Raw genomic sequence first — 21,774 nt, 5'->3', positions numbered from 1 at the left:
CCTATTGAACATTAAAAGCTTCCCTAAACAGGGCTGCCTTCAGATGTCTTTTTAAAGTTTGGTAGTTATTTTTGTCTTTGACATCTGGTGGGAGGGCGTTCCACAGGGAGGGCGCCACTACCAAGAAGGCCCTGTGCCTAGTTTCCTGTAACTTGGCTTCTCGCAGTGAGGGAACCGCCAGAAGGCCCTCGGTGCTGGACCTCAGTGTCCGGGCAGAACGATGGTGGTGGAGATGCTCCTTCAGATATACAGGACTGAGGCCGCTCCGGGCTTTAAAGGTCAGCACCAACACTTTGAATGGTGCTCGGAAACGTACTGGCCTGAAGCGCTGCTTTGCCTCTTCCTCCTCCCCTCCCGGGCCTAAAATTTAGCCAGGCCCAGAAAACGCCGCCGTGGGGGGAAGAAAGAGCCCAGCCTTTGACAGAAGCTGCTAAGTGGTGTATCCCTGGAACTCCCTTCGCCGGGGAAACACTGTATGACTTGTTCGGAGAGCCGCGAGAAGATTGGCAGTTAGAGGGAGGAGTGGGGCGGGCTTTACCCTGAGACCCTTGGCAATGATTGGAGGAAACTGGTGAGGAGGGCGGGGCCCGCTGAGTCGGAGCGGAAAGAGCGTCTTCGCCCCGCGCCTGCCTGAGGGGTTGTTTCTTCTTTTTTACCGCTTCCGGGTCACTTGGGTCAGCGGCGCTTGAGGTTCCGGGGGCGCTGCTAGAGGGCGCGCGGGCCGGGGTCGACGCCGGGCCGGTGAGTGAGGCGGCGGCAGGGGCCGGTCAGGCCTCGCCCTGCGGTGCGGGGTCCGCTCCGTCTGGCCTCCGCGGGTGGCGGAGGCGGCACCGCCGGGGAGGGGCGCTGGTGGGGCTGGTGGTGAGCGAGAGGCGACCCCTGGGACCCCCGCATGGGTGGTGCGACAACCCCCAGCGCCACCACCTCTGGGCGGCCTCTGTGGGCTCCAGCTCGCCTCTTTCCCAATCGCTCGTTTCCATGCCCAAAAATGTCTGCCACAACAGCAGCAACAATTGTTGCTGTTTAGTCGTTTAGTCGTGTCCGACTCTTCGTGACCCCCTGGACCAGAGCACGCCAGGCACTTCTGTCTTCCACTGCCTCCCGCAGTTTGGTCAAACTCATGCTGGTAGCTTCGAGAACACTGTCCAACCATCTCGTCCTCTGTCGTCCCCTTCTCCTTGTGTCCTCCATCTTTCCCAACATCAGGGTCTTTTCCAGGGAGTGTTCTCTTCTCAGGAGGTGGCCAATGTCTTGGAGCCTCAGCTTCAGGATCTGTCCTTCCAGTGAGCACTCAGGGCTGATTTCCTTCAGAATGGAGAGGTTTGATCTTCTTGCAGTCCATGGGACTCTCAAGAGTCTCCTCCAGCACCATAATTCAAAAGCATCAATTCTTCGGCGATCAGCCTTCTTTATGGTCCAGCTCTCACTTCCATTCTTGTAAAACCATAGCTTTAACTATACGGACCTTTGTTGGCAAAGTGATGTCTCTGCTTTTTAAGATGCTGTCTAGGTTTGTCATTGCTTTTCTCCCAAGAAGCAGGCGTCTTTTAATTTTGTGACTGCTGTCACCATCTGCAGTGATCATTGAGCCCAAGAAAGTAAAATCTCTCACTGCCTCCATTTCTTCCCCTTCTATTTGCCAGGAGGTGATGGGCCCAGTGGCCATGATCTTGTTTTTTTTGATGTTGAGCTTCAGACCATATTTTGCTCTCCTCATTCACCCTCATTAAAAGGTTCTTTAATTACTCCTCACAGCAACAATACAACAACAGAAATCCCGCCAAGCTTCTGTGTTGTGCATACAGAGATCTAGGTGGCTATAGAGAGAGAGAGGTATTCAAAATGTACATGGACGTAGGCAGGGAGGGCATCTCTCCCCCCCCCCTCAAATTAAAAAAAAAATACTTAATTTAGAAATTGTAGAAAGATTTTGGACAGGTTTTTCTGAGCACTTGGAGTCTAAAGAATGTAATGTAAAATAACTGTTGTTGTGAGAGTTCATTCCAAATCTGCTAGACAGAGCCAGACAGAGGATGTTGACAGGTGGTGGTCCTGTCCCCACCCCCCAACATAAATCCCGGCTACGCCCATGAAAATTTATATCCTTATATGTCAAGTTACATAGGGAGCCTGCGTGTGATACGAGGGTATGTGGCGATTATGCCACTTGCATTGAAATGCAAAAGGTAACACAGAGGCAGTGCCTCTTAATTCAAAACCACAAGAGAGTCTTGTTGCCTCTTAAACATTTATGATGACATGCTTTGTTTGTGTGGTCTAGAGCCCGTGTCATCAGGTGCGTGAAGTGCTAGCCCAGATTAGCTGGCGTAGGCACTTGGGTGTAAGCAGTGAAGCGGGGGGGGGGGAGCAAAATGCAAGAATGCAAACTGACAATTATGTTAAAAACTTGCATATGTGTAAAGCACAGTGGTAGTCACAAAGAAATGTTTGATGAGAACACAAACATTCTGGCGTTTGTAACCTATTTAGCATCTGTAATAGGATGAAAAAGACTTGCCACAGAGACACACTGGTCCTTAAAGCTATTCTTCAGGTGGCATGTTAAGTTTGCTGCTGAAGAGTTCTGGGAATCTGAATTCTTGCTCATTACTTTGTGATCTTTCAGTTGGTCTTAACTGAAAGGTGTTAGTTAATCCTACTGCTATTTCTGAATTGTTTTCTAATTAACCAACAGAGCTAACTGGCACCTCAGTCCGCTTACATTAAAGCTATTGGAAGACGTTTTATGTAGTAATATGTCAAATGGTGTCTAATGCATCCCTTGCATCAGGTCAACAGTGAAGCATACATGTTTCCTCTTTTAGTAGAAGTGCATCTCGGTATGAGCAGTGATACATGGCATGCATGTAATGTGTGACAGGGAAGGGATGCATCATGCATTGTGACTAAAGTGCTTTCGCCCAGAATACATTTAAGAGTTATAGGCAGGCAGTACAGCTGTCTGGGAGCTGGCATAACTGGCTGCTGAATGCTTCTTGTTTGTTTCTCGTGGCTTGACAGCTATTCCCTTGCAGCACACCTTTTGGGAATTAGTGGTTTATTATTTATCTGTTCCATCTCATTCCTAATTGGAAGGCAGTATCAGTCACAGCAATGTTCCACAGTTGCGTGTTTCTCTTGCTCCCCTTTTCTCCCCGAAATGGGGAGTGCATTTGTCTGCTTAGTTTACTTTCATCTTATATACAACCCTCTGTAGTCCTCTTGGCCACCTGAGTTGAGTAAAAAAGAAGGAATGCTTCTGACGGTATTTTATGTGTCACTGAGACTGCAGCATCTGTCTCTAGTTTAGATTACTGCAATGTATTATATGCCTTTAAAGATGGCTCAGAAACTGCAGCTGTGCAGAATTCAGTGGCCAGGTTGCTCACCGGCACAAGTAGTTTCTGGGCTCAGTTCAAAATGCTGGTTGTGACCTAGGAAGCCTGGTGCTGCTCTGGACCTTAGTACTTCAGGGACTGCCTCTCCTCACATGAACCATTCTTCCCTCTGCGTTCTTCATCTAAGACCCTTCTCCATATGCCCCCTCCAAGGGAGGTGTGGAGGGTGGCAACAAGAGAAAGGGCCTTTTTAGTGGTGGCTCCCCCTTTATGGAACGTTCTCTCCAGGGAGGCAAGCCTTGTGCTCTCTTTGTTCTCACATGCTGGGCAAAAACATTGTTATGCATTTGGATCTTAATTTTCAGCTTACATTTTAGTGGGGTGGGACCTGTGTATATAGAGATACATACAGATAGTTTATTTTAGGTTGTTCAGTCCTTGTTTTTAATGTTCATTTTTGTAAGTTGCTTTGAGTTTCTTTTTTCTTTTTTAAAAAGCAACTAATAATAATAAAGTGTGCCTGGTGCCACGCAGTTTTTCATCTTGTTTATAAAAACAAATTAGTGAGATGATGCTTGCATCACATATACTATAACTTAATAGCCTTGGGTGCTACTTGTACACTGACAGCTTGCAAAACTGGAGCAGATTATTGAAATCAAGGTGACTTGCTGAATTGAATACTTTTATTCTGGTTGCAAAATTTGCAGGGCCTTGTATTTTTTCTTTAAAATTTTAAACCCTTCTAAAATGAAAACAAGAATGATGAAAAAGGAAGCACAATGTATTTTAAAAGGTAACTAGTCTAGGATGTAACACTTGCACAATAGATATGATTGCATCATGCAGTTTGGTTTCACTTTTTGTTCTTCCAAACATGCAAATAATGCAACCGGATCCTCCATATAAAAGTTCTGTTGCCTGCTGCCACAGTGTGCCTTGAATGTCTGCTATTTTTTCAGTATTGTTGCATTGCATGTGAACTCTTTTGGCAAGATATTGAGTGTTTGGCATGCTTATAGCCTAGAATGGGTTCACAGATTTCTCTTGTGAAGTGACTGCCCCAAAGTCATCCTGCATGAGAAAAACAGTTACAGTAATCTGCCAAAAATAACAGAGAACATCCATCAAGAGTAAGCTTACCACCAGCCCCCTTCCCACTTTTAGATGCTAGTTTCCCCTTGTATTCTTCCAGTTCAATACCCTTAGTTAATCCCCATCTTTTTCACACTCACTCTCTTGTTGTCACTCAGTTGTTTCTCAAATGCCTTGGTACTTGTACATTTTGGCTCCTGAATGCCGAAAACCAAGAAGTAAGTGTTCCGGTTTTTGAACGTTCTTTGGAAGCCAAATGTCTGACCCGGCTTCTGATTGAGTGCAGGAAGCTCCCGCAGCCAATTAGAAGCTGCACCTTGGTTTTCAAACGGTTCCGAGAGTCAAACAGACTCCCGGAACGGATTAAGTTTGACAACCAAAGTACTGTACCAGTGTACTTGGCCAACCAGGTCCCCTTACAAAGCATGCCTCAGGTCCTGGTTGTTTTAATTAGCTGTGCACTGAACAATTCAGAAGAGGCCATTAAAAAAACAAACACAAAAACTCCTCCACTGCTTCTGTTTATCTCTAGATTATTATCCCTGTGGTCAGGGTCCTGTTGCTTTAAAAAAAACAGTACAATGCCTCTGTTGACTTTTAGGTCCTAAATACTGCAGGTTATCAATATTGAATTTTACAGTGCAGAACCTCCTACTCACTTAGGTTTCAGATTCACCCATTTTGCAGTTTGCCATACAAATCATATTGGTTCACTGTGACCCCTGTTTTATAGTAAAAAATACCCACCTGTTCTCTTCCCATTGTCACAGTAACTTACCACAGAATGATTTCCAGCCTTCTGTTTGTAGTGAAGTTGGGAGTAAAGTTGTACAGGTGCTGGATGACCTGTTCCTTAGGAAGTGATAGGAAGACCAATACCAAGCAAACCCACTACACACAGTGACCCAGTCTTAATCTGTTAAAGCTGTATTGAGCCTGACTGGCCGTCTTAAGAACTGTTGCAGCATGTGCCTCAGTTTGTTCTAGCCAAAGTATTAATATACTTCAGTCAAATAATTGGCCTTTCTAACCCAGAATTACCCCCTTTGACTGGCTGGGGCTCTCTAAGCCTAAAGCAGAGATATTTCTTAGCTCTGCCCTGCTATTTTTTCAAAAATTATAGCTCAAAATGCATAGGGCATTGGATTAGGAAGGGGCAGTAGCAAAAGACTAGAGCACATGCGTCATATGCAGGTGATCCCAAATTCTACGCATGATCGTAGGCAGAACAAAAAACCTATCCAGGAGACCACATAGCGCGGCTATTGGTCAAAATAGACCATGAGTGGAGACTCAGAGCCTGACTGTCTGGTGCTTGGGCCTCTTCCCAGTCCACACCTTTTGCCAGCCCTACTTTGTACCCCACTTGGGTGCTTTTGCCCAACTGCAATATGTCCTTGATGTGATTATGCCTCTTGCATGCCTGGGTAAGTTGTGGGGTATGTGCACCTGAGTGTATGGAAACCTCTTGGTTTTGCATAGCTAAGTCACACCTGTTGCCCCATCCACTTCTTGCCTCTGCGCCACCCACCTTAGGCATGCCAACCATCACTTGATGCTGCAGTAATCTTGTGCTGGGCGAAATGTAACAAGATGCCAAGTCTTTTCTTATTCACAATTTTTATTATTAATAGGTGTTGTTCCCTTGAACTTCTGTGTGCTTTCTTCCTTTTTAAAGCTTTCTTCTTCATTTCTCATTTGTCTCCACCACAGGCAACATTGAGCATGTGAATTAACCCAAGGAAACTTGAGTTCCAGTATGTGGTATATTATGCAGAGCATTCAGAGTAAATATTCTTTGTCGGAGCGCTTGATCCGGACTATTGCAGCCATCCGATCTTTCCCGCATGACAATGTCGAAGACCTTATCAGGAGGGTATGTTGGAAGGCTACAGAGACGTGTTATCTCTGGAAGTTGTGTTTTGGAATCTCCAAAAAACCTCTGTAATGTCTTGGTTCAGTTATATGGCTCAGCTACAGTCCTAGGCAGGATTTTCTTTGGGCTGCTGTTTGTTTCACTTTTAAACCAGGGCTAATGAGTTTAAGAGGTGGGGACCAATCCTGTGCATCCACAGTAACATATGGTGCATCTTTCTGCAAACTGCCTTCGGGGTGAGGGAGAGAGAGACATGGCTTCATTAGTGTAACAATTTGTTTTCCCTATGGGATGGGACGGTAACCATTCATTTTATACTTTTATAAAAGTAAAGGAATGCACTTGAGGCCATAATAATAATAATAATAATAATAATAATAATAATAATAATAATTTATTTGTGCCCCGCCCATCAGGCTGGGTTTCCCCAGCCCAGGGGTCTGCAACCCACAGCTCCGGAGCCGCATGTGGCTCTTTTACACCTTTGCCACGGCTCCGGGGCGGATACTAGCGAGGGGAGGAGGCGCATTGTGCGCCCCGACACTCCCCACTGTGGCAGGCGCTGTACTGGCTGTGACGTCGCATGGGGGTGGTGCGTGCGTTAGTCACACACTGTCCCGACGTCACCTTCCCGCCCGCCCGCTACATTGTAAGGGGCATGTACGCTGGTCACTGCATTGAAAGGGGGCATGTACGCTGGTCACTGTTTTGAAGGGGAGTGAAGAACACACACAAAAAAAGGTAACTTGTTAATTTAACGTTTATTTCTATGAGGAGGGGTCAAACAAAGAAATAATAAAAAGTGACAAAAAAAGTTATTTTTATAATGATGAGTTTTGCGGCTCCCAGTTTTTTTTTCTTTGGAAACGGGTCCAAGTGGCTCTTTTTGTCTTAAAGGTTGCAGACCCCTGCCCCAGCCACTCTGGGCGGCTTCCACAAAGACCAAAAATACACTAAGATAGGGTGGCATTAACCTGCTTCCTGTTCCTAGTGAACCTAGAGCAGAACAGCACTGTCTGGGAGTGGCAGGCATGGGCTGCTTTTGCTCCATTAGAGGAGAAAGATCTCCTTACTTCCTTTTAACTTCTATTTCCCCCTGCTTTTCTGAAGCAGGCCAGAACAAATGTGCTGTGCTGTAACTGACCACACAGATACCAGTGGTTGAGCATGTAATAGACACTTGAACTGAAGTTGCGCTCTGTGAAGTATGCATTATGTCATACAGCCAAGATAGCCCAGATCTTAGATCATCTGTATATTGTGGCCACTGCTGTATTTTGGACTACAACCGTAGGGATAGGAATCCTCCTTTCTGATGGGTGAGGTTATGTCGGCTGTGCCTGCTTGCTAACCTGCCCTTGATGCCTCTTAAGTGTAAATCTAAACTACTGAATATTTTTAGAGTGTATGTACAGCAGACAGCTGTACAGTGAGTAGAGGCAAGTTTGGAAGAGCATTGAAACAATTTTACTGGCCAGATAGCTGTTCCTTGTTGCCCACAAATCTGGGGGAGTCAAGAGGTGATCCATGTGGATTTTAGCTCTATAAAGGAGAAGGGAAGGTAGATGTTAATTTTAGTCTCAGTGTTAAATAGTATTGAATAGTGTTCCTCAGGCCAGTTTAAATGTGACATTTCTGATATTCAAAAGAATATGTAGTCAGTCTTTAGCTCCAAAGGGCAGTGCTAAGACTACTTCAGCTTCTGATTTCTCAGCACTTGTAGTCGCAGAGCTCCACATTAGGTTTGATTGATGCTGCCAACTGCTTTGCTATATTAATTTCCAGGTACTTAGTCTGCCAGAGCCCATTAAATGTACTATAAGTCAGCCTGTTGGCCGAAGAGCCTGTGGAAGATGATATGGGTCTTGATGTTCGTTTGCTATCCTCGTTCTTCCTCTCCCTGCTGTTAAATAAAATATAAGATAGTAATCTTTCCAGAATGCATACGGTAACAGAGTGTTGTACATAAATAAAAATAGCTGGAGGCTGGGGCCTGAATCTTATTGGTAAGACAGAAACACAAGGGAAGGGGAAAGAAGAGGGAGGCCTGTTTGGAGACACCAGAGTTAAGAGATTAGCTTTTTAAAGCAGGTGTTTGAAAATACAGGTGGTGACCATTTTAGGCAACTTCAATTGACATGTGACCACCAACGTGCGGGTCCTTTTGGACCCAGAATAGGACAGAAGTGGGACAGGGCAGGCTTATGCATGTGGGGGCCAGGAACAGAACCCCCGTGCAAAACAGTTGTCTCCTGTATATTATAATTCTCTCCGGGAGAGAGGGGGGAAAGCAAGCTTTGGCTGAAGGCTGGGGTCAGCTGATCACTTGACTATGGCTTCTCAATATATTGTATTTTTTGCTCTATAGAACGCACCAGACGATAAGACGCACCTAGTTTTGGGGGGAGGAAAACAAGAAAAAAAAATATTCTGGATCCCAGAAGCCAGAACAGCAAGAGGGATCTGGCTTCTGGGATAGCCTCTTGCTGTTCTGGCTTCTGGGATAGCCGCTGAAGCCTCTCCCGGGCAGCTGCCCTCTGTCCCTTCCCCCACCTCCCGCAAAATCCCCCAAGAGCCGCACACACGCTAGGCACGGCTCTTTAAAGAGCGTGCGGCTCTTGCTGGCTTTTGCGGGAGGTGGGGGCCAAAAGCTGCACGCTCTGTCCCTTCCCCCCCACCCCCCACAAGAGCCATGGGAGGCCTCTGCAGGCCAGCGGAGAGCCTTCATCCCCGTGCCCTGTGGAGGCTTTGCGGGGCTATCACAAAGCCAGAATAGCTAGAGGGAGGGCAGCGCTCCCTCTCGCGGTTCTGGCTTCTGGGATAGTCCATGAAGCCTCCGGAGGGCAGCGGGATGAAGGCTCCCCGCTGCCCTGCGGAGGCTTCCTGCAGCTAAGCCAGAAGCAAAACTGTGCAGCGCTCCCTCTCCCTGTTCTGGCTTCTGGCTTAGCCGCACAGCCTGCATTCGCCCCATAAGACGCACACACGTTCCCTTACTTTTTAGGAGGGAAACAGTGCATCTTATAGAGCGAAAAATACGGTACATCTGAAGTACAAAGAAGAAAAACCCTTCAGGTTCAAGTGTCACTCAGTTCCCCTGAGTACAACCAGTGTTGCTAGCAATAAATTCCATGTCATTAAATATGAGCAGCCCATACAGTTCCTTGTGACATGAGGAGACCCCAAGATACTGGGTGTATGGAAAAAGGTCACAGTGAGCCTGAGCTCCTTGGCTCCTTGGCTGTGTTCTCCATAGTAGAGTCTAAAGAGGAAAGAGGATGCCGTTCTTTACTTTCCTAGCTTCCTCAAGCAAATGGAGCAGGCCTTGTGGGAGGCAAGTTCTCTCCCATTTTTTAGCCACCTTTGGAGTGCTACGGCAATAAATAAATAGCTGTGAGAGTAATAAACATGAAGAGACTGATATGGATTTGGTGTTTAGATTTTTGGCTTAAATCACAGAGACGCACCATAAATATGAAGTACCCCAATGTGGTATCGCTTGCTATTAGATGGCAAATGTGTACAGTGGTACCTTGGGTTAAGTACTTAATTCGTTCCAGAGGTCCGTTCTTAACCTGAAACTGTTCTTAACCTGAAGCACCACTTTAGCTTATGGGGCCTCCTGCTGCGGCCGCGCCACCGGAGCATGATTTCTGTTCTCATCCAGAAGCAAAGTTCTTAACTCAATGTAATATTTCTGGGTTAGCGGAGTCTGTAACCTGAAGCGTATGTAACCTGAAGCCTGTGTAATCCGAGGTACCACTGTATTGCAAAAGTTATTCATGATCCACTGAGATCAGAAATAAATAAGCTGGCAGAACCTCTCTTACTGTGCTTTCCCGATTTGTGTTCTTCCAGGGAGCAGATGTTAACTGTATGCACGGTACCCTGAAGCCATTGCACTGTGCTTGCATGGTTGCTGACGCCGACTGCATTGAGTTGCTCTTGGAAAAAGGAGCAGAGGTAAGAAGAGCCTATTTAAGAACAGATCCAGCAAACCTACTCACATATGACAGATGTGAGGGGGTTTGTAGAGCACTTCTGAATGTTCAAAGGGGTTCTTATATGTTATCCTTGTGATAGACCACACACACACACACACACACACACACACATATATATATATTTGAAGATGACGAGTGAGACCTCGTCGAAACGTCGCCTAGACACCCCAACTCTTACACGGGAAGACACCCGAAGACACCAAAACCTGCATTCCTGTACCCGTGAAAATCTACGAAAGCAAATATCTCACCTCTACGGGGAGGAAACCTTCCAGCTGACAAGAACCTACGTGAAGATGACGAGTGAGACCTCGTCGAAACGTCGCCTAGACACCCCAACTCTTACACGGGAAGACACCCGAAGACACCAAAACCTGCATTCCTGTACCCGTGAAAATCTACGAAAGCATATATATATATATATATCTATATATCTCCTGATCACAGTATTACATACCGCACAACTAGATTGAGACATATTCCTTTAGGTGCAAGAGCTTGGGGGGGGGGGAACAGGGTTTTATGTGTTTTCAAAGCGGTTTGCCTTCTGGGGGCTGAGGTTGAGTTGTAAAGAAATGTGCCATTTTGGGAATCATAATCTTGGGCATTGTGAATGGCTTGCACAGTTGTTGGGATCCTGACCATTATTTTGAATAGGTGGCTGGAGCTCAAAAATTATTTGCCTGATTGATTGACATGGCCCAGTTTATAATATTAATAATTTATTATTTGTTCCCCAGCCACTCTGGGCGGCTTCCAACAAAGATTAAGAATACATAAAAATGTCACATATTAAAAACTTCCCTGAACAGTTTAGTCCTAGGATCATAGAATAGAATCATAGAATCATAGAGTTGGAAGAGACCACAAGGGCCATCGAGTCCAACCCCCTGCCAAGCAGGAAACACCATCAGAGCACTCCTGACATATGGTTGTCAAGCCTCTGCTTAAAGACCTCCAAAGGAGGAGACTCCACCACACTCCTTGGCAGCAAATTCCACTGTCGAACAGCTCTTACTGTCAGGAAGTTCTTCCTAATGTTTAGGTGGAATCTTCTTTCTTGTAGTTTGGATCCATTGCTCCATGTCCGCTTCTCTGGAGCAGCAGAAAACAACCTTTCTCCCTCTATGTGACATCCTTTTATATATTTGAACATGGCTATCATATCCTGTGCCAGTTTGATCATCTGTTGAATTATGGGCAGTCTGGGTTTTTTTTGGGGGGGGGGTTGCTGCCTCTCAATAATAGTCACATTCTCTTGTGTGTGTATTTCAGCATTGCCTTTGATTTTGACAAAAGTTTTTACAGGTAGGAAAATGACAAGGCCACAAGACCAAATGTGTCATCACCAACATTATCATCATCCTGGGTTTTAGAATTCCTAAAATGAGATTATAAAAATAAGATTATCAAATCTCAGTGGCTTTTAGGTTTGGATCCAAACAGCTTTCTATGAATAGAAGGGCTCCTTCTGTCCACAGAAGGCTTTTATTTATTGAATTTATAAAATTTATACACCAATTGAATGTAAAAAAAAACCCCCACACAAAAACCCCAGTTTAGGGATGCTGGTGGTAAAGTGAAGGGAATAGATTTTCTTCCATTTCCCCCTGCAGCAACCCCCTGTCCCTTTACTGTTCGCTCTGGTGTTACATCATTTCAGAGCAGACATTTGAAGGGCACAAGGGGAATTATCAAAAGTCAACTTCCTCTGCCTTCAGAAGAAAGTCTGGATCCAAGTTAAGTTCTCAAGGAATTAGTGAAAGTTGCCATCCTCTTACAGAGCTCAGGGCCTGGAGAACATAGTAAACTTGCCTCTGCTGGATTACAACAAGCCTTCATCGCCTCCAGCCTTCTTTCTTTGACAGTGGTTAGTTAAATAGCATCCTTCCTGAATCCCTGTTGTGCACTGCTTAGAAACTACAGTGACAGAATTATTTAAATAAATATTGGCCCCTGGAATCTCACACACAGAGCAAGATGGGAGATGGCCGTTCCCTTTTCGTTTGCTGTTTCTAAAAAGTAACGGCCAGAGCAGCAGCATGATACAGTGGTACCTCGGGTTAAGAACTTAATTTGTTCTGGAGGTCTGTTCTTAACCTGAAACTGTTCTTAACCTGAATCACCACTTTAGCTAATGGGGCCTCCTGCTGCCGCTGCGCCGCTGCTGCACAATTTCTGTTCTCATCCTGAAGCAAAGTTCTTAACCCAAGGTACTATTTCTGGGTTAGCGGAGTCTGTAACCTGAAGTGTATGTAATCTGAAGCGTATGTAACCCGAGGTACCACTGTACTTGAGAGTTTTCTTTTGAGATCTGCTTCAGGGGAAACTCATTGAATGGGTCCGGTATTAGAGTGAGGATCATGGGACAAGTGTTTTGGCTGATGGGGATTGCAGTGGAATTATTCCACTACCCATCTATCTTAGCCAAGTGTTGGTTCATTTTACTCTTGCTGATAATAAATTCCAAACACCTGAAGAATCCTGTCTCTGCTTTTTCAGGTCAATGCCCTTGATGGCTACAACCGAACAGCACTTCATTATGCAGCGGAAAAGGACGAGACCTGCGTAGAGATCCTATTAGAATACGGGGCAAATCCCAATGCGCTGGATGGCAACAAGGACACGCCACTGCATTGGGCCGCCTTCAAGAACAATGCTGAATGCGTCCGAACACTCTTAGAAAGCGGCGCCTTTGTCAATGCTCTGGATTACAACAACGACACCCCCCTGAGCTGGGCAGCGATGAAGGGAAACCTGGAGAGTGTGAGCATCCTTCTGGAATACGGGGCAGAGGTCCGGGTGGTCAATATGAAGGGGCAGACCCCGATTTCGAGGCTGGTTGCCCTGCTGGTCAGAGGACTCGGCACCGAGAGGGAAGACTCCTGCTTCGATCTCCTCCACAGAGCCGTAGGACACTTTGAGTTGCGGAAGAACGGCACGATGCCCCGCGAAGTCACGCGGGATCAGCAACTCTGCGAAAAGCTCACCACCCTGTGCTCCGCCCCGGGCACCTTAAAGACGCTGTCGCGCTATGCTGTGCGCCGCAGCCTGGGGGTCCAGTTCCTGCCGGATGCAGTGAAGGAGCTGCCTCTGCCAGAATCTCTGAAAGAGTATGTGTTGCTTAAATGACAGCTAAAGCCTCGCAAGGCTCTGTTAAGAGCTCACTTTGGTTGGCTTACTGTGCAGCTCCTTTCCTGGTGCTTTCAACTGACTGTAGCAGTGATAGGAAGTAGGTTTTTTTTTTGAAGATCTCTGTGTAACCGCACAGGGGATACTGGTTCTGATATTGGCTGGTAGTTTCCCTTAGTTTCTCATTTTCCCCCTTCTTTTCTTCATCGAGAGAGGCTGGAAGGTGCTTGAGAAAGAACCCTGCTCTTCGCCTCCTGCAGCAGTTCTTCCCTGAATTCCTAGATCTGATTTCTCCTGGGAATCTTTTGCACAAAGGGAAGGTGGAGCTACGTATCAGGCTGGAGGAGGAGGAGGAGGTGGTGGGGAAGGCACAAAAGCCGAATTATTGGTGACCTTCCTGCTTTACACTCTTGAGTCAGCATGCCTGTCTTGCCATTTCATTTTCTGCTGCAAGATAAAGTGGCTTGATGGATTGGAACAAAGGCAGCCCTTCTCTGTTACACTGCCTCCTTTGTGTGTCTCCTATCCACTCATCAGATTGGCAGGAGAGGGAGAATTCTCTCCAAAGTAGTGGATCATGTTTTGATACTTTGGCCAGATCTTCATGTGCAGCAGAATGAAATTCCACCACAAATCCCAAGGTGGTAGTGGACTGTCTCACTTCAGACTGTAGGTGGAGAATATGATTTGTGAAGGGTCCTTGGCTGGGAGTCAGGTTGAGGAACCAAACCCCTGCAAGTAGAAAGCAAACGCCTCAGGGCAACAAGTTCTTCAGCAGTCCTTTATTTGCTGTCCGAATGTAAAGTGATAATGTAAGCAAAAGCAGTGTGCAGGTTCAAACCGACACTCTGAGATGATGATCTTCCTTTCAATCATGTTCAGATCCACCCTTCATCGGGGAAGGGTTCAGCTGAGCCCCAGAAAGCAGGCCAGTCAGACTAAATCACAGTGAGTTTTTTCTTTAAAAAGTCAAGTAGCGAGATAGGTACAAGAAGTACACGTATGAGATTTGTACCCTGAATGATAAGGAAGTTGGTTGCCGTCTACATAGTGTGATCGTGTATCTTATTTATGGCTTTAGAGCTTAGTAAGTATATTCTTCAGTCTCTTTGCAGTTTGAAAGTGGGTCTCAGCGCCTTGTGTTGAGCCTCATTGAACTACAGTTCCCATCATCCCTGGCCATGCTTGATGAGAATTGTAGTTCAGCAACATCTGGAGGGTCATAGGTTTATAGCTATTCAATTAATTTCTGGTTTGCTGTCACATTACTCAATTTCAGCTGTGCTTTACTGTGTTTTCCTTAAGTAGCAACAGAGTGTTCACGGGGTAGGGGGTATTTTAGTACTTAAAACACTGCTGCATTCAAAAAAACCTCTAAAGGTTTCAAGGTGTTTCCATCCAACACAAGTCCCTTTAGTGTCCAAGCAACAGTAAAGGTTTATTGCTACCTGCAGCTATGAATCCTGCATTTATTTACAGCAAATTGGTTAGAGAACAGAAGCAACATCTTAGCCCACGTGCTGTCGCAAATCTCCCAAGGTTTTGGACCAGCTTTTCTTTGCTCAGTCCAGTTCTTAAACTCCGATAGCTGACACACAGGGTTTTCCCTGATTGTAAAATTATAGCTATATTTCAATTTACACTCTAGGATAACCTAATTTCCTTAGATCACGGGGAAGGATGGATAGCCCAGTGATATTGTTGCCTGAAGGCCCAGCTCCTTCTACTTTCAGCCAAGGCTTAAAAATGAAATGAATTTTTTTCTGAGGCTAGCAGATACTTCTAGGATTCCCTTACATCCCTCAGGATATCGCTGTTGGTTGGGTAGGGAGTGTGAACTAATTCTGAGCAGTGAATGTATCCAACTGGGCACCGCAAATTTTCAAGGCAGTGTGGGATTGCTCTAATCACTTGGTAAAATGAACAGTGTCCTAAGCCATGAGTCGAGTGGTTAAAAGGCTGTTTTATATAAGGAGAGCCATAACCTTATATGGAGATGTAGTTCTTTCCATTCACAGGCAATCCAGAAACATTGCTCCATACCTTTAAGAACCACCGAAATCATGTCTTCCTTATAACAGTGGCAACGCAGTTGCCATCCACTCTGGGAACACCTCTCTCCCATTGAGTTACGCCTACCTGAGTACATGCTGGACAGTGAGAAGTCACATATTGGGAGGAACAAATCATGTCATGAGCTCAAAATTCCCTTTGCCCAAGTGTTTGGTTGCTATGGAGGAAGAAGGTTCGTTAGGTGAGCAAATAACTTGTGTGGAGTATTAAAAGTTTGCTAATTAAAAATGGTGGTGTAGAAGCAATTTATTTTGTGGTGTGTTTTCATTGTGAGAGTGTCGTGCTGCTGGTCTCCTGCTATTTCCTCTTGCCATCTCTCCAGCAGATAGCTGTTGGATTGCCGCTCCACCACGAACCCAGAAGTCGTTCTGGGGTGCACAGTATGGCATAATACAGCAACTAACATGGATTCTCTTTAATGAGTGGGTTTTGCCAAAGGAAGAGGATGACAACATCAAGCACTTCCCTTTTCAGTAAGGATAAGTAGCTGGGAAGAAATGTATACAAACAGTTCCTGCCTCTATTATGTTCTGGAGTCATTTATTTTTTTTAACTGTGCATCTAACACCTCTGCCAGTAAAACATTTCCCTGAGCTGTGCCACTGAATTCCCTTAATTGTTGGCTGTATTTTGCACCAGCTTTGGGGGTAGTAGATTTTGGGACTGTAGTCAGGAACAAACTAGAATCTACAAGCCTGAAGTCTGCCTTCCTGTTGTACAGTTGCACTACTGTTTGTAGCTAGCTGGGCCATCAATTAGCAGGTTGGAGAATAAACATATTGCACTACAGTGGTACCTCCGGTTGCGAACGGGATCCGTTCCAGAGGCCCATTTGCAACATGAAAAGAACGCCGCTTCTGCGCATGTGTGTGATGTCATTTTGCGCTTCTGCGCATGTGCAAGCAGCGAAACCCGGAAGTAACCCTTTCCGGTACTTCCGGGTCACCACGGGATGTAACCTGAAAGAACGTAACATGAAGCGGACGTAACAAGAGGTATGACTGTAGAAACCACAGTGTCTGCATGTAGCTTTGCTCCATGTGTCTAAGGGCTGCTGTTGCACTTTTACATACAGTGGTACCTCGGGTTAAGTACTTAATTCGTTCCGGAGGTCCGTTCTTAACCTGAAACTGTTCTTAACCTGAAGCACCTCTTTAGCTAATGGGGCCTCCTGCTGCTGCCGCGCCACCGGAACACGATTTCTGTTCTCATCCTGAAGCAAAGTTCTTAACCTGAAGCACTATTTCTGGGTTAGCGGAGTCTGTAACCTGAAGCGTATGTAACCTGAAGCGTATGTAACCCGAGGTATCACTGTATATTTATGCACTTAATAAGGGTGGTTTCAAAAGATGTTCACAGTGGCTGTTTTAAATCCACGGAGGTGGAGATTGCCCCAGATAAGAAGAGAGGTGTGTGTATTTTAACAAATGGAAGAGTTTACATGCAGTCTAGTTTAGTACAGGTGCCAGCAGTGTTAGAAACTCAGATATATAAGCTAGACCCCAATGGCTCATTTTAAACCTGGGTTTTGTGACGGCTCAAAAACTGTATTTTTCAAGATGACTTTTTAGTTCCTGAAATTCATTCTGATTGTGCAGATAAAATATAACTGGTAGAATTCTACATGATGTGATGCTAGTGTGTGAAAACAGTCAAGGATTCCTAGGCATGCACCTCCAGATGGTGGAGACTTCAGGCACCATCCTAGTACCCGGGCATCTTGACTTGGTCGCAAGTGGCTGATAAAGGTAATGGAACCCCTGACCATTAGGTCCAGTCGTGACCGACTCTGGGGTTGTGGCGCTCATCTCACTTTACTTGCCAAGGGAGCCGGCATACAGCTTCCGGGTCATGTGGCCAGCATGACTAAGCCGCTTCTGGCAAACCAGAGCAGTGCACGGAAATGCCGTTTACCTTCCTGCTGGAGTGGTACCTATTTATCTACTTGCACTTTGATGTGTTTTCGAACTGCTAGGTTGGCAGGAGCAGGGACCAAGCAACGGGAGCTCACCCCGTCACGGGGATTCGAATTGCCGACCTTCTGATCGGCAAGTCCTAGGCTCTGTGGTTTACCCCACAGCGCCACCCGCGTCCCTGCCAGGTGATAGCCAGGTGCAAAATGTGCCTGGCAGGTTTTTAATGCTGGGTGCCAATTGGCTGCTTGGTTTTTTAAACTCTCCCATACCTGCAGTCCAACTCCCCCTGCATTGTGCATGTTACTGAAGAAGGAAAAAAAGATGGTGTTGAAATGGCAGATCCAAACAGCAACCTTTAGTGAAACAGTTCCCATTTTATTTTCAGCATTTGGAAGAGCTTGAATCACAAAGCTATAATTTACCCCAGCTGTGGGTTCTGGGTAGCTGCCACTGTTCAGAGGAGAGGGCCAGATAGCAAAATAATATATTCAGTCCAGTCCAGATTTCAACATGATGAACTTAAGCTGAAATGACCATTCCTGTTTGAAATCCCCACTCCACCCTCAGACAGAGGGCCATCTAACCTTATAAGCACCAGTAAAGCAGAAACAAAAGTAGACCTGGTGCCTGAATAGAAGACCACCAGGAGCCCCATGTCAGCGGTCTTGAGCTTTCTAAAAGGAAGAGTAGAATATAATAACATACATTTCCCTTTAACTCATTCATTCACATACTGCAGATATGGCACTAGATGACATGGCACTAGATGACATGGCACTAGATGACATTTGGTGTTGCCTCCTCCATTTATGGCAGGCATGCAGTCCCAGTCATTACACAAAACACTAGATGAGACAGCTGCATGCTAAACTGGGGAAGGGGACTGAAAAAAATAAACACTTTGCTTTAGAGGTCTCCTTGAGTGTCATAACTAAAAGGGAGAGCTGCTAGCTGTTCACAGGGCGCCTTCTCCGGATACTCTCTTGCGAGTGATATGTTCTATTTGAGCTGTCTCAGAGGTATCCAACTCAATCTTGTACTTGGCAAGAATCTTCAAGATGGGACGAAGCTTCAGCCACCACTGTGTTCTGGGGATGCGGTGCCTGTTGGAAAGAGGGAGAGATCATGAGCGTTTCAGGACACACCTAAGAACAATCCGAAGAGCCTTGTTGGAGCAGTTCAAAGGCCCATCATAGTCCAGCCTATGGAAAGCCTTGAAGCACAATTGATTCCATGGCTCTGACACAATCGTTCATTTTGCAAAATGGCTCAGCCTGGGGGAGTCTTTAGCAACCACTTCTGCATTATTATTTTTAGTGAGGTTCTTGGACTTCTAACAGATATATTGTGGATTGCAGATTACCGTGTCCGCAGCTGCAGATTCTGGCTCACTTACTGACCTGAGTTTACAACACAGAGGAGACACTTACTCAAAATCAGTCTGCTCTTTGAGTTCGGAGAGGGGCTGGAATACAAGGGCCCGTCTGCGCATGCCCAGGAGGCAAGCTGAATCAGGGCTGTTGGCAAAGATACGACCTGAAAAAAGAAACCGTGGGAAATGCTCATCAAATTCATTACAGTGGTGCCTCGCAAGACGAAAAGAATCCGTTCTGTGATTCTCTTCGTCTAGCGGTTTTTTCGTCTTGCGAAGCAAGCCCATTGACAGATTAGTGGATTAGCGCTATTAGCGGCTTAGAAAAAGGGGGGAGGGGAAAAACCCCCGCAGGAACTCACCAGCAAGCAAGCGAAGCAAGCCCATAGGAGATTCGTCTAGCAAAGCACCTCCAAAACGGAAAACTCTTTCGTCTAGTGAGTTTTCCGTCTTGCGAGGCATTCGTCTTGCGGGGCACCACTGTATCTGGAAAAATGAGGACTTGCGTTTTTCTTGCTTAATATTCTTAGATACCCTGGAAAGATTTTATTCTGGAATGCAGACTAAACATTAATAAATAGTTCAGCAAAGCAGTAATAATACTCTCAAGGAAATCTTCTGGAATTTAATATCTGGGTGTAATTTATGCCTGTTCATGTGAAAGAGATTGGTGGCAAAAAGTAAGTTACAAGTTAAATTCAACTATTTTTCTACAGTTAAAATGCATAACCTTCCGTTAATCATAATAATCCTTGACTACTCTTGAACATAATTTCTTAGGGTGGTGAGCAATTGACAATAAAATTAAAATGATGGCAAAATCTGTACTGGTTTTATACTGGGGGGGGGGGGCAGACACACCCCTCCCCCACAATTTGCTTTTAATGCATTATGTAGCCCTGGGAAAAGAGTGAATTTGCCAGATTTCCCCAAGTATTAGGATGCATGTAGGATTGCTACTATTTGGGAATGGTTCAACTGTGTGAGATGAGAAGATTAAGAAGAAATGTGAATTTATCAAATTTTAAAGAACATAATAAAGTATCATGTCAGGAGAGATCTTAACATACTATGTCAAAATCCATGTTTGTGAGCAGATATGCAGTATAGCCAGAGTGTTCTGGGTGATGTTGTATTAGTTATCACTGCTGAATTTATTGTGTTTAAGTTTTTTTAAAAAAATACTGATGATTGTTTACTGTTTTATTTTGTTTGTATTTTTATCAATGCCACAGTGGGTGATAGCTAGCTGAAACCATGCTCAGAATAGATCAACTGAAGTCAATAGGCCTAAGTTATTTAAGTTCATTCATTGCAGTAGGTCTTCTCTGAGTATGATGAAGGTTGGCTATCACCCACTTATTGCGCTATAAATAGCATTCATAAACCACCTTGAGAACCTCTGTTGTTGAAGGGAATCTAAAGGCTTAATAAAGAAAATAAACTTGGCCCAGAATTGTCTCCATATACATTCTGAATGCATATCCAATGAATATCCAATGAATATTATATACAATACTATATACTCCATATACAATGAATACTAGGTAATAATAAAAATAAATAAATAAATAAATAAATAAATAAATAAAATTTATTTATATCCCGCCCTCCCCAGCTGAAGCCGGGCTCAGGGCGGCTAACAACAATAAAACAGTACAACAGTATAACACAACACTCTAAAATCATTCATTATAAAATTAATTCAAATCAAACCAATGGCAACCATTGGGCCAGAGCTCCGCAAAGATTGCCGAAGGAGGGAGTCAGGCTGTGCCCTGGCCAAAGGCCTGGTGGAACAGCTCTGTCTAGCAGGCCCTGCAGAAAGATGTCAAGTCCCGCAGGGCCCTAGTCTCCTGTGACAGAGCGTTCCACCAGATCGGAGCCACAGCCGAAAAAGCCCTGGCTCTAGTTGAGGCCAGCCTAACCTCTCTGTGGCCTGGGACATAAATTCTTACAGTCCTAGAAGGCACCATTTTCCCCCCAGTTGCTCTTATTTTAATATTAATTAGAAATTAATTGGTTAATTATCAGGAAGGACTTTTGTGTATGTGAAGAAAGCGTTAACTGGTAAAATCTATACACACAGGTCCTGATGGGTGACCACAGTGCGTTCCATGGAAATCTGTAGTTAGGTAAGGGATGCAGAAGTAAGTCTATGATTTCCTTTGGAAATATTTCTAAGGCAGGATTTGTCCCATCTCTTTCCCCCCTCTCCATGGTTTCTTTCTGAAACGGCTGCAGCCAAAAGAAAAAAAAATTGATCTCTTGATTTGTCCTCCCCACCCTTGCCTCCAACCAACCCTTGCTTCCACCAACCAGCAAAGCACAAATGAACAAGGAATCTGGTTGTCTGGATATCTGACTCTGCAGAAAGATTAGCAAGGTCTGGGCATAATTCTTTATGTGTGGAGAAGTGAATTTTCGGGTTGCAGGAACTGCGTGTACAGTCCCCTGCAAATGTTGGACTCCAACTTCCATCATCCAGGCCCATTGACCATGCTGTCTGGGTCTGATGGGAGTTGGTGTCAAACAATATTTTCAGGGCTACAGGCTCCTCATTCCTTTAACAGCATCCGTGTTCCAACAGCGGCCAGCCAAATGCCTCTGGGATGTCCACAAGCAGGGCCTGAAGACCACAGCTCCCTCTCCCTTGCTGCCCATGTAACAGATATCACCATCCATTAAAATACAGTTTTAGCCAGAGGGTCTTCAAGATTGTCTTACAAAATCAATCAAACAAACAAAAAACTCGCCAGTAATGAAACACAATACAGTGCATCAGGTGAACATTAAAAATGTAACTGAGACCGGAATCGGCACCGTATTTTTCGCTCTATAAGACGCACTTTCTCCCTCCTAAAAAGTAAGGGGAAATGTGTGTACGTCTTATGAAGCGAATGCAGGCTGCGCAGCTATCCCTGAAGCCAGGAGAGCAAGAGGGATTGGTGCGCACTGATCCCTCTTGCTC

General features: G+C 45.3%; 3 protein-coding genes across 9 annotated transcripts in view; 1 reads left to right on the top strand and 2 right to left on the bottom strand.

The window, feature by feature from the left end:
* LOC310700607 (uncharacterized protein) overlaps positions 1-21,774 on the bottom strand; it is a 95,718-nt gene that overhangs the window by 4,500 nt on the left and 69,444 nt on the right. The window contains exon 1 of one of the 4 annotated variants that reach the window (XM_083490535.1): positions 539-630. The exons of 1 other annotated variant lie outside the window; for it this stretch is intronic. The gene's annotated coding sequence lies outside the window, so the exon portion shown is untranslated. Of the gene's footprint in view, position 1; positions 514-538; positions 631-21,774 lie in introns of those variants that run through there. 2 more of the 4 variants (XM_083490537.1, XM_083490539.1) reach the window with 2 other exon arrangements.
* On the top strand, positions 638-15,760 carry ASB8 (ankyrin repeat and SOCS box containing 8). Of its 3 annotated transcripts, XM_083490498.1 has the most exons (5): positions 674-741; positions 4,049-4,134; positions 6,147-6,309; positions 10,165-10,269; positions 12,813-15,760. In XM_083490498.1, exons 3-5 carry the CDS (start codon positions 6,193-6,195, stop codon positions 13,440-13,442), a joined length of 852 nt encoding a protein of 283 aa, XP_083346624.1. In that variant the 5' UTR covers positions 674-741; positions 4,049-4,134; positions 6,147-6,192; the 3' UTR covers positions 13,443-15,760. The 3 variants fall into 3 exon arrangements, with proteins under 3 accessions (XP_083346625.1, XP_083346624.1, XP_083346626.1); XM_083490499.1 differs by lacking the exon at positions 4,049-4,134 and having other exon boundaries at positions 638-741; XM_083490500.1 differs by lacking the exons at positions 674-741; positions 4,049-4,134 and adding an exon at positions 4,229-4,651.
* PFKM (phosphofructokinase, muscle) overlaps positions 17,786-21,774 on the bottom strand; it is a 50,298-nt gene continuing 46,309 nt past the window's right edge. The window contains exons 21-23 of one of the 2 annotated variants that reach the window (XR_014522595.1): positions 18,862-18,967; positions 18,195-18,534; positions 17,786-18,164 (exon numbers count right to left, since the gene is read on the bottom strand). Coding sequence is in view for 1 of the 2 variants with exons in the window: in XM_083489999.1 (XP_083346125.1) it covers positions 18,387-18,534; positions 18,862-18,967 (254 nt within the window). In the remaining variant the exon portion in view is untranslated. Of the gene's footprint in view, positions 18,535-18,861; positions 18,968-21,774 lie in introns of both variants that reach the window. The other variant, XM_083489999.1, reaches the window with a different exon arrangement.

Source organism: Podarcis liolepis (assembly GCF_965112155.1).
Source record: "Podarcis liolepis genome assembly, chromosome: 2".
Lineage (NCBI taxonomy): Eukaryota > Metazoa > Chordata > Lepidosauria > Squamata > Lacertidae > Podarcis > Podarcis liolepis.
Note: the sequence above shows the minus strand (reverse complement) of the source record. Positions and strands in the feature narration are given on the sequence as shown.